Here is a 16694-nt window from a genome sequence, read left to right on the forward strand (position 1 = left end):
AAAGGAATACATTTAACACAATACCTTTATCTGATTAATCCTTTCGTCTGATGGCAACTCACTTTCTTGTGAACTCAGGTTAATAACAGCCTCCTCAAGCTTTTTGATCCAACAAGAAACATCCTGGGCAAGTTCTTCAAAATCTTGTCCTTCCACTGGAAGTCTCTCAGTATTCCCTGCCATCTCACTTACATGTATTATCAGTGTCTGGTATCTACTAAAAAGATCACTGGCTTCTGAAACGGTTTCATATTCTGTCAACCCAGCCTCCCTCAAGGAATTTGCTAGCTGAGCCATGGAGTCAAATGGTTTTCTGAAAAATAAAAAAAAATAATAAACATGTATTTGTTGTAAAAACAAGGAGCAATCTTCTTTAGAAGACAGTTCTTAGATAGAGACCAAAGAAAACAATACCTCTGCATTAATAGTGTTTTACAGAAGTTTTCAAGTTTTGTCTCATCTTTTTTGATCTCTTCTAGATTTTCTTCCTGAGCAGTGAGCCATTCTTCCAAAACCATACCGCTTTCTTCAAGGCTAAAGAGAGTATAAATAGAGACACAGGTCAAAATGAGAGGCATTACATGACCAAAACCTGCTGACAGCAGTGTTTTTCTGTAAAAGTAACATAAATATCATGCACCTGATCAAGCAAAGTTTTAAGCACAAGCTTAATTTTAAGTATCTTCGTGCATGTTACTGAAACTATCCATAAGCACATACTCCCATATAACACTGAGTCTGCTACAAAGCAAAAAATACACGAAGCATACAACAAAACACTCACTATCCTTTATTAAAATAACATCTTTAATAAAAAGTAGGGTTGCTTGCCATTCACTATGGCTGTTTAATAATGAATCATTTTATATTACTTGTGATTAAAATGTCAGAAACTGCATTAGTTCCCTACCTACTGAGCTGCTGGAGAGAAGCACCAAGTTCCTTTTCCCGTTTCTGACATTTGGAGATCAATCTTTGTAGTTCTGCTTCTTGATCTCTCACACGGCTGTTAAGGTGGTTAATGCTTGCTTTGGGCAAGTAATGCTTCACTTTATTCAATAAAGTTTTAACCTCTTGGATATCTCTGTCTTTGCCTTCAGATGTTAGGAAGTGCTGAACAAGAGCACAAACACAAGATGCATTTGTCAAATTTGCTGTTGTATAATAGATATTTATGTTACAAGACTTTTTCAACTCCTGTTATCTCCACCAATATTTTCTACAGCAATTCCAGTTCCTGAAAAGGAATATATGTTAATTCGCAGTTTGCTGACTATTCCACTTGCAAGTGGAAAAGTTGCTGTTTGTAGAATAAGGAGAAAGTGAAGTAGACGACTTGGATTTTCTTCTCTACGGCACAAATACACACAGAAGAAATAGGTAAGCAGCATCCAGATCTAGCACTGACATAACTATGTCGTCTCCTGCCACTTAACTGTGATTGCTTCTTGCAGATGTTGTGGCTTTTCCATCTCTTTTCTGTTGATTCTGTCTGACTTAGGAGCGAAAATCTGGCTACGACAAAGTGAATGCAAATTTTTCACATTGGAGTCCAATGGGGTCAGAATTTCATTTTACTGTCTACATATTTGACGTTCTGCATCTTCGCACACTGAAGTACTTGGTCAAAGTCCATTGACTTTAACTACTGTCCTCTCTCTCACTTGCCCAACTATGTAGGAAGCTGAACAGTGATACTGCATTTTAACAAAGTTTTATTTTCATTCCACTTCTTGTCCTAGTGCTTTAAGTTACATGAAATGTTCTTCTGGCCTCAAGTTACAAAACCGCTCCAGGTGAATTCACTCCCAAGAACAGACTCCTGTGTAAAAATGTAAAACTTCAAGAACAATCAGCTTTAGAAATTAGAACATTTTAATACTTTACCTTTAGCCTCTGCAGTTTTTCTTCCAGTATCAGTTTTGTTTCTGAGGGGTCAAAGCAGTCCTTCAAAGACAGCTGAGTGCTGCTGAACCAGTCATTAAAATTCTTGCACTGACCTGAAAAAAGATACATTCCGATTTTCTTCATTAATTGTATTCTATAAAAGAAAATCCTATTTAACATGAAGATTTCAGACAATTTGTAATTACGTTTATCAGTGCTACTGTCAAAGGTTGCTTTGCACTACAGACCATGTGACAGAAAATGCTGCAGGATTTTTTTACCCAACATTAATTGACAATAAACATAGCTGTGCACTTGGGAGGGACAGTCTGCTATACATAGCCGTTTCAGTAAACAAGACCTGGATTAGCCTATTGGCAACTTTTCTCATTTCCACATAAATAAATATTACTCAAAAACTATTTGAAGATGAAACTTCCTTTGGGCCTAAGTCTACACCTGCACAATCCTGTGTCTACATAAAACAAAAAGTAACTAATAATGCTATTCATTCTCATAACTAAGATTAAATAAAAAATTACTGGAAAAAATGAAAAAGTTTGATTTCTGTATTTTTAAATGACATGTTCTGACATTTGTTCCTGAGTTACGCCTTATACTTCTTTTATCTGTTTTTTAAAATGTAAAAATAAGAAAAAAAAAAATTGATTCAGATTGAGTGGTTTGTTGGAATCAAAAGCCATTTTTATTCAAATCTTTATCTTGTTCAGAACCCTGAAGAAGTTTGAGATATCAAAGCAGTTTCAGACACCGAACCAAAAATAAATTAACTGCGTAACCTTTAAGTGATTATGATGGCCAATACAAACCTATAAAACTACATAAATGTGAAATGTGTTTGCTTACGGTTCAAAACACCGATAAAGTGATCTTGGAACACATGTTTCTTCTTATTAAATAAATCAGTGACACATTTAAGCTGCTTATTTAATTCATCCACATCAGGACAATCCGTCTCTTCTTGGAGTAATGTCACATGGTGTTTCTGTTGCAGAATTTTCTGGTGTATCTCCTAAAGTTAAAAAAAAAAAGGACAACTGTTAAAAAGCAAAATTTGAAGCGCAAGCAGAAGTTCACTGTACAGAGCTGCTTTAGTGCAAACTAGAGTTTTGCAAAACGGTTTAGTCCTGCCTATGTGTCAAAATAATTTCTCAAAGTATATGGACATTAACGAGGCAGTCACAGGTAGACATAAGCACTAAACTCTCCTTGAGCAGTGTGTGTACATCTGTATGCATACATAATCACACACACATTCTCTCACGCACATTTTGGCATCACACAGAATAGATATGTGAAGTGCACAGTAATATAGTATGTTCCAGAGCATATAATACCTAGAAGCTATAACGCCTTAGCTGCCATAGGCACTATTCCACCCCTAAATGCCTTATTCTGTATGTCAAATGCCTTTCAAGCGAGTTGAAAAATAACTTAGAGGGAGCTGGGAGAATTAATTAAAAGTTACATCTTTCTTCCAATGCCTGTGATTTCACTGCCCCAAACACTAGTGGTCTGACACCCAGAATGTGCATAATCCACTCACTGCCCAACAGGAGGTTTAAATCTTGCCAGCCTTGAACCTCCAAGCAGGAAGCAGCTCTTTCTTCACCTCTCTCCCTGGTGCAAGGAGGATGGAAAGTTGGCTTAAATTGGCTATTGAGAGCTCCCCTTGCAGGCAGGCTCAGGTGGCACAAAGACAACTTCTGTGTAGTACCCAGTCTTGGAAAAGATACAATCCAGTACCTCCACTACTGCTTCAACATATCTTGGGTGGTATACTGTTGTCATGCCTATCACTAACCACATCCAATAGCTGCAAGGGTTAACTATCTGATAACATCCAGTGAAAACAGGCTTTTCCTTCACGTTTCTGGCAGCTTAAGGAAATATTCAAGCCAGGCTCTTCACTTGAGTTATTCCAGCAGTTTACAACATACACAGGAGAAACACTTATGAAGACTTGCCCAGCAGAGAAATAATGAACAAAATTATAAAAGATGTGTAATTTGTAGCACACTACCTCTAATTTAGTAAAGATCTCTAAGGTGTCAGAAGGAGATAAAGCTTTTAAAAGTGATTCAGTCATTCCAATCTGTGTCTTGGCCAGATCAAGGTCTCCTTTTAGTTCTGCTGTATTCACGCTGAGTTCACTGCTCCCCCGCTTTGTTGACAAGAGCTCTTTGATTAGCTCCATTTTTTGCACAACAGATGATCTGATGACCTTAAAATTGGAAATAAACATACGTAAGAAATTATACAGGATTGATTTCTTAGAATATTACAGAACTCCATGACAGACATAAAAAGCAATGAAACGATCTGAAGTCCAAACGTCTCAATCACAGCTTGTTCCAGTTTCCTTCCCTCCCACTCCACAAATTGAAAAATAACAGTATTTAAGCCCTGCTTTTCCAAGGAGGAATGATCTCAGTTCATCTTTATTAGCAATGCATTTACTGATGTTGCTTTACTAATAAATTTATTTGTCAGTCTACTCCAGTGTCTACTCTCAGCTGGATAACGACCTTACGTTTGCTTCAGCTACCAGGAAAAAGAGGGTGCCAGCTCTCTCTGTAACACCTCCCTGCAGTGCCCCACCAGGGCAAATTCCCCACAGCAATACAAAAAACAGCCAAGGACAACAGAGACGTGGGGAGCTCTGGCTCAAGACTAGTCACTAAGGAGCAACAGGTCCTTAACCTTATCCTTACGGCTCCCACAGATTTGCATGAGACAGCAACTCAGTGGGATCATGGCCACATGCTGAAACACCACCCCAGGGGGCTCAGGGCGTCTAGTGCTCCCAAGGAGCATAGTGTGCACAGTACAAGGTTGCTGAGTCCTTTCCTAAGCTCCTTAGATCACTTTACCCAGTGAAACCCAGAGGAGTTCACTGCCTGCTGAGGATAAACACACAAATAGCCAAACCAGGTCAAGCTCAAGGTGCATCTGACAGAGACTGGGAGCGGAAGCTTAGGGAACTGCTATAGGATCAAGGTAGGCTAACATGGTCTCAAACACTGGAGAAGGATTTATTCTTTGCTGTGTGAAGTTAACACAAAAAGATTAAGATTTCCTTGTGATATCCCAAAGGAAATCATCACAGCAAACACCACTCTACGCAAATAGCTACATACTACCAAGCTACATTAAGCCATATCCAGGTAAAGGTACAGTTTAAAATAGACGGTCAGCATGCTGAGTTGCTGGGATCCCCAAAGGGATGACGAGGTCCATTGTGCCTTGTTCTTGGCCAACAGCTAAAAGCCAGATATCACTGGCATTGCCTCTTCCAGCAGGCCTGCAAAACAGCTGGGTCAGGTCTAAGTCCCTAAAAGGCACAGGACCGAGAGAGGCCTTTGTGTTTAAAATGACAGGTTTGGCTCAAACAGCTTGAGAAAGACAACAAATTAAATGTCACTGCTAATAGCTGACAAAATGCCTCCAATTCTCTCTGGGTAGACTTAAGTCAAACCAAGAAATGATTGTGGCAAAGACAGTATTAAAAGCAAGGCTGTAGTAATGAGTATTGGCGTATTAGCTGTAAAAGCTTCTTCGTACCTGTAGCTCCAGTGGAGGTTCATTACTATTCAGAAGTTCTTCTATCTCAGCCACCGTGTTATCAAATTTCTGAAGTTTCTGCTCTTGGACTCGTAAGCATGCCTAAAGGTGGAAAAAACACATCGGTAACGGAGTTTCTCCCCAAATTAAATTTCCATGTTTCTGTTAGAAAATTACATTACTAGTATTCTGCTTCTGCATTTTGGCATATAGAGCTCCCACAACTGGTCCATTTCCTGATTTTCATTTTAGCAATTTAGACTTTTTTTGTATTAGAGTCAGAAACACTCTATGTTTCTCAGGCAAAGTAGTTGTTAATGCAAATCTAGCAAAAATTTAACAATCTTAGTTATTTAACTTCTATATTAACCCAAGTAAATTTGCAGGAAAATAATCTTAATTTTGTATTTATTTCTTGCTGCTTCTATTAAAAAGGGATATTCTCAGATGTTATAGACTTAAAGTCAAGAATTCGCATCCTGATGATACACTTTGATAGGGATGTGATAAAATAAAACACATTCTGTAAGCACTTTTTAAATGTAAATCATTTGCATATGAGAAGACCTCTACTCATTTGAATGGATTTTGGAACAAGCCAGTAATGTGAAAGTAAAATACCAGCTTCAACTTATGAAACAGGATGTATCTAAAATAGTCACGTTGCTGCATATTCCCAAATCAATATTCCAAACTCCCTCAGGACAAAGAATTCCTTTGTAGTCTCTGGACAAGCAATCATCAAAACCCATTCACGTGCTGCAGCCCTTAAAAGAGTTCCCATCTGCATACTGGCTATAGGGGAAAGCAGAACTTCTCTCACATTATTTATACTGAAATTATCTTTAAATATAAAGTCTAATAATTCATTACTCTGTTCCTTTGTGACAGGCTTCTTGAAAGCACATGCACCGGTGCTCTGCTGGGCGGTCACAAAGGACCCTGGGTTTCGACCCTATGTAACATGATACACACTGCAACAGTTGGGTTTTTTTTTGTAATTAACATTGATGTAGAGATGTTTCAGGATCAATAACAAAAGAAATAATAATAAATTGATAAATGAACCTGACACCCTCTGCACTTTAAATCATTTTACAAAAATACAAATGCACTGAGTTCAGTTTTCTTTCCTTCTATTCCACTTTTGTAGTAGCTCATGGGAAACATGGTTTCTCTCTCCCTTGCCCTTTCCTCCCCTCTCTTTTGAGAATGATCCTCTCACATGGGAGCAGCGGAGTAACCTTAGCGCAGCCATCTCCAGCACAGCCCTTCCTAAGCACCAGTAGAGGCACATCAGGGGCATGGTCACATCATGCAGGCTTGAGCAGTTTCCAGGTAACAAAATGGCTCTGAAGATGCAGTTGCCAGCTGGTGCATTTTTACTGGAGCCCTCGGGGACCTGAACTACTCCAGGTGAATTCTAACAATACAACAGTAAAGGCAATAACAATGTGACAAAATATCCACCTCTGCACAGCATGGATACTACTGTTTCACTGGGAAGATCTATATACAAGGAACACTTTGGTTTTTTACTGCTCTGCAAATTAAAACAAATGAGCAGTGCTAACAGTAGCAGTAATGCTGCAAATAAGCATAATAAAACCCAGGGCATTTGTAGCATGTAAACACTGAGAAAAAACTGCCTGCATATTTTCAAACAAGCAGATATGGAACACATTTATGTCTCAACCCCACTCAAGCAGGAAATTACTTTTGTTTAGTAGGTACGGGCTATAACCACAATGAAGCAGCACAGCTTATCGATTATGGCCCTAAAGTCAGAAATTAAAATATTTACCGCTGTATGTGAGGCTCTTCAATGGCACAGGGCTAGTGCACCCCGATACCGAGTTAATGCTATAATGTGTGTGAAAGGGGCATGGGCAGCCCAGGCTCTGCTGATGCCGGCCCGCCTGCAGCCCCTGGAGACCCTTAGCAGCCAGCCACTATTAAGGCTGCATTAAGCTACGCTGGGGAGCAGATCGGGACAAGGATCACAGGAGCAAATAAGTCACCTCTGCAACCTCTTCTTGAACTATGCATTGCCCAGCCATTTTTGAGGCTCCAGTATCTTCACTGATAGGCAATTTCTAACTAGCAAACTAATCATTAGTCTGTACACACTCTCTTCCCTTTCTTCTCTAGGCACAAGGAAATATGTGCACCCCTGTACTTAGACTACAAGCTTTCCAGGCCTTCTCTTTGCTGTATGTTTGTACAGCACAAAGGAATGAGGAAGCTTTTGTACTCTAAAGCAGCATTTGCAGTGTTCCATTAATTTATGACAATTTAGTATACATATATGCTATCTATTTATCAGTTTTCAAGACCTGCATCCCCAATACATTATGCAATACCTTCAGTGGAACTATCCATGCAGATACAATTGCAAATGTTACAACTTCCTCTGCTTTTGCAGTGCTGATATTTCTATGCGATGTGCATGTTTATAGTCCAAAGTCCACATCACTACAGTGTAAGTTAAGGGTAAAAAATTTCCATTCAAATTACCTTCAACTGCGTAAGGTCCTCTTCGGTCAGACAATGGTCTTCTGCGTTCTTAAGTTCTGCATTTGCCCAAGCGTCGATTGTGCCAGATAAACTAAGAAGTTTTTCCCACAAAGCCTGAGCTCTTCCCAAATTATCACAGTAGTTTTCAGTCTTTTCATTGATCTACCATGAGATTTATATACAGAAAACACACACAGATTTAAAAAATGTTGAGTTATATTCTAAAAGCAAAAGCAGCATAATAAAATTGGGGCGAGATGAAACCACCCACAAAAACAACAAGTGCAGCAAGGGAAAAAAAAAAATCTCATGTGTCTTCACAGTGAACTGGTCATGGAGAAAATATTTAAATCCCTGCCACACATGTCGCCAAACATACCAATCACAACAGCAGCTTGCCAGTTTTAAGGCAGGTTTAGGAAGGAGCCTTGCTCCTTAATGTTTATCTACTCTCAGTAAATACCATCTAATCTCAGTATTGATGCACTGCTTAGATCGACAGTGGCAAACATTTCTCACCAAAAGCACCAGCATTGTAATTCTCCAGATTGTGTCCAAAGTCTAAATCCACAGAAGTTGTTATGGAAGCTTACAGATTCATGTAGAAAGCACAAATATTGCCTTTCTGCATTTTCTAGAATTATTTACTGTCAAGGAGTACCCATGATATAAACTACCTGAGAGATCAGAAACATTACGCCAATAGACACTCTGCAAGCTTTGCTCTGGTAAACACTTGGATTTATCTCTTAAGAATCTTTGCCATATTGCACTTAATTTATTCCAAATATTACACACGCGTCAGAATCAATTACTATAATGCATAACAGATAAGACCACCCTGATAATTTACTTTTTACATACATCCAGCCATCTGTCCACAATAATGTTAGCCTCATTCTCGAACGGAGGCTCCTCAAAGCTTCTCATTTTATTGAGCTGGAATTGAAGGTTTTTGCAGATCTGATTTATTTTGTCTACATCTTCAGAGTGATCATTAAATTCCTCTTTTGCCTCTTCAATCTGTGAAAAAGACCAAACAAGTATTTACAAGCATGTTTACTTACGACTGTTTATTCAGCTAAACATTAACTGATGTGCTATTCTATTTAGTTTAGAGAAACAACAGCATTACACAAAATAATTTATTTTATATAATATGATGAGACTAGGAATGTATCCTGTGTTGTTATATCCCTGTCACGCCAATAGGAACATTTCCCTGTTAGAAATCCATATCATTCTGTTATTGACTGCAAAACAGCTGAGTGGGAACTATGGATAATATATTTCTCACTAGGAGAGCCAAAACCACAGCTTACTTTAAAAGTCATAATCGCAAGATCCAAGGCGACTGTACATCCATACACAGAACCTCGGTTACAGAAATAAACAATGCACAACGTAATAATCACCTGAGATATTACAACTACAAAATATAACTAAGCATTCTGACCCACAGGTTTTGAAGTACTTTAAAAAAAAAAAGCTTAAATCCTACTTAAACATAGTCATTGTCAAATATGCCATTGCCAGAAACTGAAATGTCTGTTTTTCCTAGTTTCTATTTAAACACTAGACTGCTTCTTTGTGCTTGATTGTAATGTCAGTGTTTACAAACAACATGGAAGCCGGCTGGAAAAGAAACACTGACCTCTAGTGTTGGGCGATTTGATATTAAAAACTCTCCTTATTTCCCAGAGGCCAGCACTACATCTTCTCATATAGATACTGCCAGCCACTGAGATAAGGGGAGGGATGGCAGAGCAGCACTCACACACCAGAACAAGGCAAAGAATCTTCTCTGTTATTATTTTATATAATTATAAATAACAAATCATCAGCACTCAAGGACATGCCTTGCACTGTGCCACAAGGTATTGCGGACCACAATTCTGAGAGTGGGAGTTGCAAAACTCAAGGTGAGGAGGAAGGGTTGTTAACACAGCGCGGGGTCTCCATACAAGCAGGGGCCAGGGTATGCAGGTCTCACTGCTGAAACCAAGAAAAGACCCTGCCTCAGCTGAAGGCGGGGTGGCACACACGGACACCACCCCATCGCCTGAAGAAAGAAACCTCTTACATTCTTCTTAAATGCAACCACCTCAGGCACTGCCTGAGAGCAAATGTTCCTGAATGATATGGGGGATGCCTCATCAGAAAGCCTAAAAATGGGATGTGAACAACCAGTTATATAACCCAGCCAAGAAATGTGAAACTTGTACAGTAAAATGGTCACGATGGACACGCTGCTGTTCGCTAATCCATTAGCCATGGACAATTATGTCCAGCAGTTGTATTCATTTAGCCAAGAAGAATGTAGCTGGCCGTCAAATTTTTGTCTGAAAAAGTGGTAAACTTTAAACTAAATGAGGGGGTGTCCAGCAATACCTGCTCATTCAGACTCATCAGCTAATGTAAAAGCTACTGCAAACGTTTAACCAAACACAGCATGGAGGAAATATTGGTTATGGAGGCCAAGGTTTGCATATAGAAGGTCTGTCTTCTGAGTAGGTTTGTAACACAGGAGAAGTGAGAGGAGAAATACCGAACTATGTTGTTATGGCTTCTAACCGCAACACAGTTTGGTCGGCAAAGTCACTGTGAGGGCAGAGATTCATGCTGCAAATGTAACCAACTCAAGGAAATACTTTATCATCAGCCCAGTCAAAACCATTTTGGCCTCCAGAAGTCCACACCCCAACACAGCACCTTGCTGGCAATCCACAAGCTGTCTCTGAGCGCGGTGGCAATGACACACAGCGAGGTACACAAGCTCCAGCCTGGGAAGCAGGATAGATCTGTCATGGCCCAGCCTCTGAGCAGATGTGCCCTGCTGACACAGCTCCTGTTCCTGACCCTGCTTGCTCAGGGCTAGCTGAAGATCTCTGCACAGCACTGCACAGCGCAGACAAACCCCGCAGCCCTACCTGGGACCCAGTGACACAAGCGAGGAGAGGACACGGATCTAAGTTCTTGGTTATAAGCTACAGCAACAGCAGAGAAACAAGCAGCCCCAAGGAGTTGCATTACCTATTATCTTTGCTTTATGTGGCACAACATTTTAAAGTTTTTTTAGTAACAAATGAATTTGCTGGTTTTGTATATTTACAAACTGCTCTCTATAAGGTTTTTAAGGTTTAACTCGGTACAAAATATAGATATATTCTAAAGGATGTGCGTGAATATACCTGATTTTAATATGTATTTTTGGTAGGAAAGGATTTCATCTCATTTTAATACTAGATCATAGTTTTTCCAAGTTGGCTTTTTTTTTTTTAATCCTTCCCCTTTAACAAGACCTTGATTCACTAAGCAAAGCAGGATATCAACTTAAAACAGAACGAGGGTATGGTCCCTAAATGTATTTTGGAAGCCAAAGTGAAAGCAAGGTCTTAACATTTGCCCTGAAGGCTGGGTGTGCAAGGGCAACCCTACACCCGAAAGCTCCCAGGAAAGGCTTTTCTTTCCTTTTCAGTAAGTTCTTGTTACTCACCTTTGCTATTAATCTGTTCAAATTCTCCTTCCCCATGTAAGAAGTTTGCTGTGAAAGCATAATCTCCTGTTTCTGGATGATGCTGGTCAGACTAGTTTTGCAGCTTTGATATTGCTTCAGGAGCTCCAGAGCCCTTGCACACTGCTCCTGGCTATTAAAAAGAGATGTATTATTTATGGCCTAAGCATAAAACAGCAGCCTCAACCTCTTGTCTGCTTCCTTCTCCTATATTCAAACATGTGGGGAGTTTGACCACTAAGTTTGGAAGAGAGAAAAGGGGAGATAAACTGTACCGGTCATAAACCCTGCAGTACTGTGTGATACCTGGTATGTGGACAGCTTTTGGAATCAGAAATGCCCTTCACCATCACATGCCTCTGATTCACATTTAACTGTGATGTGACCTGAGCAGTTCTGTTTACATGATACTCTCCACCTGAAAGGTGAGCTCAGCCACCAGTAAACCGAAATATGATGTGCATCAGATATCACAACAGCTTGAGTGCTGGACAGTGGGAAACACCACCTCAGACCAGCCTTCAACGGGATATGAAAACAGATTACTCCCACTGACACCTGTGCAAGCCATGAGGACTAACCAGAACTGTGCCAGTCCATGCAAAGCCGCCAGGCATCTTTAAAAACTGTAAGAGAAAGACAGATGCCCTGGGTGATCAATCATAGCCTTTCCCAATCCTCACTCTCACAGGCTTATCAAACCAAGCTCCTTTAGTCTCCTCCTCCATAAGAAACTGTTTTCCTAGCTGTCCTCTTCCATTTTTTTCAGTTTGACTTTTCTTTTTGAATGTGCTGGCATGAAATTCACAGCAAATATAGAAGACACATCATTCCCAGCAGCAGCCAGGTTTTTCTTTTGGATATCAGTTAAGTCCAACACATCACTGCATACTTGCTAAATGATGGGACCGTGATGTCTTAAAAATGAAAAAAATTCATGAGCTTTGGCTGCAAACTTCTATGCGCAATTCTTGGCATTATGATAGTTTACAGCAACATAATAGTAACATTTGCTGCTGTATCAGTATTTCATTTACTTTAAAGTATGGTCTAATGCTTTTCTACTGTTTCATTTTACAAGCAAACTTCTTACTTGTACAATACTACTTTAAAATGTAACTTTTCTCCTTACCATTCAGCAAGCAAGAGTTTTGTATCCTCCCATAACCTCTCTGTAACTCTGCACTGTTCATTTGCTTCCTCTGCTTTTTCCTCTTTGATCTGTGGGAGCTTATTAGCAATTTCTCGCATAGGTTTCATTTCAACAGCAGCACAATCCATTTCCTTTTCCAGTTCCGTTAATGATTTTACCCTTTATTAGAAAAAATGAAATACAGCCTTATATTAAAGTAAGTCTTTGATTTTTTTCCCCAGTGTAATTATTAAGTTCCCTAGAAATTCATCCTGAGCTGCACATACCAACTATATTAAATGACATCATAAAAAGTCTAATTTGATCTTCAGTTCGTGTAATTTGACACAGTCCCTCAGATGAGTTATGCTGACCTAAGCCCTTTGAGAAAGTAATCCAAAATCCTGAAGTTCAACAGGGTCTGTATGAACACAGTGAATTATTTTCTATTAAAAGGTAAGTGCATTCTGGCTATCTTAAAACATGGTCTAAGAAAGGAAACTATGCCATAGAACGGGATTTCAGAACTTAAAAAACAGTCACAGCTTATAAACTCCTCTCCTCTCCCTTTTTCCACCTGCATAAACAGCAGTGAATTGTTTATTCATCCTTTGCAAGGCTGCAGAGAGCTCCTCTGAAACAGTATCGGAGACACGCAAATCATGTTCGTGGCTTTCTTGGGGTGTGGTAAAATAACACAAGGCTTCTACGGCACAGAGCTTTACATCACGTGTCAGTGCTCAGCAAGAAGACCTGTCTCCCTGTTTGACAGTTTTCTTACTGAAAACTATGATCATAACAATCACTCTCTTTCTATTTTTTCTTCAGTAATGCTGCTTCAAATGCAGACATAGAAGTTAAAGGAAAAGTTATTTAGGCTGTGAGGCAGAGAATAAACCATAAGCTCACAACTGCTTTCAGTGCTCCACAGATACATTCAAGTTTCAACGCTCTACTGAAAAGGGGCCACAGGCCCTCTGACTTCACTGAAATTATGAAATTATTCTTTAAAAAAGAATTCACCTTTGTTGAATAGCTGGAATTGTTGGATCCTTCAAGCCTATTTTGTTAATTCTGTCACGTAGATCCTGAATGTTTTTAAGGACTTCACCATTTTTTGTGCAAAAAATCTTGTATAAGTCTTTCTCCTCTGTAAGCATCTGTTCACTTGAGGGATCATAAGTGGCATTCAGCTCTTCAGATAAAGTCAGAACAAGGTTTTTACAGCAAGTCTTTCTCCCACATTCAGCATCTTCCAAACAGATATCAACTGTTTTCAAGCGTTCATCCAAACATTTAGCCTCTTCTGCCATATGAGAAACTTCTTGTGCAGCCTCTCTCAGTGCTTTTCCCTGTATTTCAGGTTGACCTGAGAGATCTGTGAGACATTTGATGGAAGACTGAATCTTCCTCAATGAGGCCATAAAAGCTTCCAGATCTTTAAGGACTGTCTCACGGATCTGCATTTTATGGCTCATTTCTTCAAGCTGGTTTTGATAGTAAATCATAATTTTACTTGCAGCTTGCAGGTCTATTGGATTAAATTCATCTCTTGCTGAACTATCTAGGTGTTTCAATTGTTTGCACACTTCAATCTGATTTAATATGGATCTCTGCAGCTCCTGAAATTGAGAGAACGACCAACAGTGTTAGCAAGTGAAAGAAAATCTGTATCCTGCATTCAAGCTGAACATTATGACTGAAAAATAAATTATACTTGCAATAAAATAACTATGCTAAACAGGGTGGTTAAGAAAGAAAACCTCTTTTTTCCTACTCTGGACTGTGGTGGAGGGAAGGAAAAATATGAAAAATCAAATAAAATGGTAATCCACACACAGGGAATTTGGTCAGCGCTACAGAAAGCCCAAGCATCTTTCCAGCAATCAGACAAAAAGGAGAGAAAGATGATGAGACTCCCGGGACTGAAACCAGCAGGCTCTCACTGCAGGAGATCACTCAGAGCACAGGCAGGCACATAGATATTTGTTGCTCTGCTATCTTTTAAGCTCTTTATGCTATACTTTTGGAGGAGACTTACACACATTTAAAAATCTCTTGGTGAAGTCTGCGTGATATCTGGTTACAGCCGTCAGACAAACAGCAGTGTGTCAGTGTTGTCAAACTCCAATTGTGCAGAGAGCTGGGAAAGAATGCAGGGCCCTTCCAGCCAAAAAGAGTCATCTCAGACAGAGAGCGCACATGCTCTCTGCCCTACAGCTGGAGAGACCTAAACCCTACTTAGCTCGAGAGCCAAGGGCAGAGAAATGCAAACTTTCAGTTCCGCGTAGCAGTTGGTGTGTTCAGCTTGGAGTGCATATCAAGAACAAAACAATATTCACCCTGCTTAATAGACAGACCAGAGCCCCAGCATAAGATACTGATAGCAGGTGAACAAGTTATTGCATACATGCAGAGCTTCCGAAACCATCCTGGGGTGTGCTCAGGTACCTCAGCAGATGTGAGACAAGGCAGCTTAGCTTAGCTCACAAATTAACACCACATTATGTATATGACTCCATAAAGTGATATAAAGCCAGGTGCGAAAATTATAAATCTGGGAAGTCCTAACCTAAGACAAAATGTTCACCACTATGCTTTTTACAGTAGAGCCTATTGAGGGTCTCTGGCTGGCTCTACAGCAACAATGACGTTTAAAGGAAAGGGACTAAAATGCTGTTAGATGTTAGAAGGTTTGGAAAGTCTTGTGAGCGGTCCCAAACTTCTGAGTGAAAATCCCATTAAGGTCTCTAGTTCCTAGACATATTAAAAACTATTCTGGCTAGAGTATGGTCTCTGCATTTTCCCTTACCTTTAGCTCACTATAAGCAAGATCACTATTCATCAGATTAAACTGCTGGATGTCCTTTTTCTTCAGCCGCTGATCTAATTCACATAGAAGAATGGATTCATTTTCTATTGGCAAAACAATTTCCAAAGCAGTCCTTAAAGAGTTTGTTCTACAAGAAAGGTAACAAAACATGAACTGGGAAAGCAAGCAAGAAAAGACACTCAACATTTTACAGCACAAAAAGCCACAAAGATAATGTAATTGACTGTCTAACAGATCTAATCCTCCTCCTCCTGAGGTCAAATGAGTTCTTCCATTGATTAATAAGAAAAGCAGTATGAATCCCAGCGAATTTAACCAAAAGGCTGAAGGAAATAAGAGTAAACTTGGAATACTGCACGGTGATGCTACAAAGACCTGGCTCTTCGCTTCTTGGAGAGATTCACACTGCCTGCAATGTATATAGGAACCAAGTATAATGAAGAAAAGCTTAGTCTTATGCAATTAAAAAAAAAAGGTTAAAAATGTGCAAGTATTTTCTGTAACGCACACTATTCCCTTCACAATACACACATTAGTTACAATGAACTATTCCTTAGCTAATATCATGAATTGTTTTTTTATACCTGGTACTTATAATACCCTGAAGCTCTTCCCATTCTCCTTTCAGTTTGCCTCTTGTCTCAGAGATAGCAGCCTGCTGCACTTCGTCCACAAGATTTTCTAAGGTAGATGAGATGTTTTCCAATTGTGTCCAACCAGAATTGGTTTCACTCTCTATCACCTAAAAGATATCCACCGTTAATTGCATTTGTATGATACCGTATTACAGTCACAAGAGTCTCTGCAGAAAAAGTGAAAACATCACCCGAAAGTAAGAGTATTTATTGCTTTCGTTTTCTTTAAGACTCCATTTTTAGCTGCATGCAAATCTCTACCACTTTTTATGATGAAAATTTCCATGTCAAATATATGCCTTGGCCACATTTTATAAAAGGTTCAATAAATATGATTCAGCGATTTTTACTACAAGAATGAATGGAAAATATCTCAACTTAGTTACGTTCAAAAGAACAAAAAACAAACGTAGAATTGAATGAAGTGCTGAGATGCTAGATAACCTTTGTACTCCCTTCAAGCAAGGACTTGAAAAATTGCAGTAATAAATTCTCCAACATCAGCTGGATAATGCCTTTTATCATTCCCTTAGGGTTCTCACAAACCTGATCAAGTTATAAGTCCTGAAACAGTTTCATTTGCACATACAC

General features: G+C 39.4%; 1 protein-coding gene across 5 annotated transcripts in view; it reads right to left on the minus strand.

The window, feature by feature from the left end:
• SYNE2 (spectrin repeat containing nuclear envelope protein 2) overlaps window positions 1-16694 on the minus strand; it is a 200212-nt gene that overhangs the window by 131118 nt on the left and 52400 nt on the right. For all 5 annotated transcript variants that reach the window (XM_087747934.1, XM_087747933.1, XM_087747931.1 and 2 more), the window contains 14 exons: window positions 16053-16210; window positions 15448-15595; window positions 13659-14257; window positions 12636-12815; window positions 11486-11636; window positions 8854-9012; window positions 7990-8151; window positions 5473-5574; window positions 3932-4132; window positions 2755-2920; window positions 1888-2000; window positions 911-1113; window positions 415-534; window positions 25-313 (listed from right to left, as the gene is read on the minus strand). In XM_087747934.1, the coding sequence (XP_087604060.1) occupies window positions 25-313; window positions 415-534; window positions 911-1113; window positions 1888-2000; window positions 2755-2920; window positions 3932-4132; window positions 5473-5574; window positions 7990-8151; window positions 8854-9012; window positions 11486-11636; window positions 12636-12815; window positions 13659-14257; window positions 15448-15595; window positions 16053-16210 (2751 nt within the window). The remainder of the gene's footprint in view (window positions 1-24; window positions 314-414; window positions 535-910; window positions 1114-1887; window positions 2001-2754; window positions 2921-3931; window positions 4133-5472; window positions 5575-7989; window positions 8152-8853; window positions 9013-11485; window positions 11637-12635; window positions 12816-13658; window positions 14258-15447; window positions 15596-16052; window positions 16211-16694) is intronic.

This window comes from Nipponia nippon, unplaced genomic scaffold, assembly GCF_047370975.1.
Source record: "Nipponia nippon isolate SJK-2023a ecotype South Korea unplaced genomic scaffold, ASM4737097v1 scaffold_11, whole genome shotgun sequence".
Lineage (NCBI taxonomy): Eukaryota > Metazoa > Chordata > Aves > Pelecaniformes > Threskiornithidae > Nipponia > Nipponia nippon.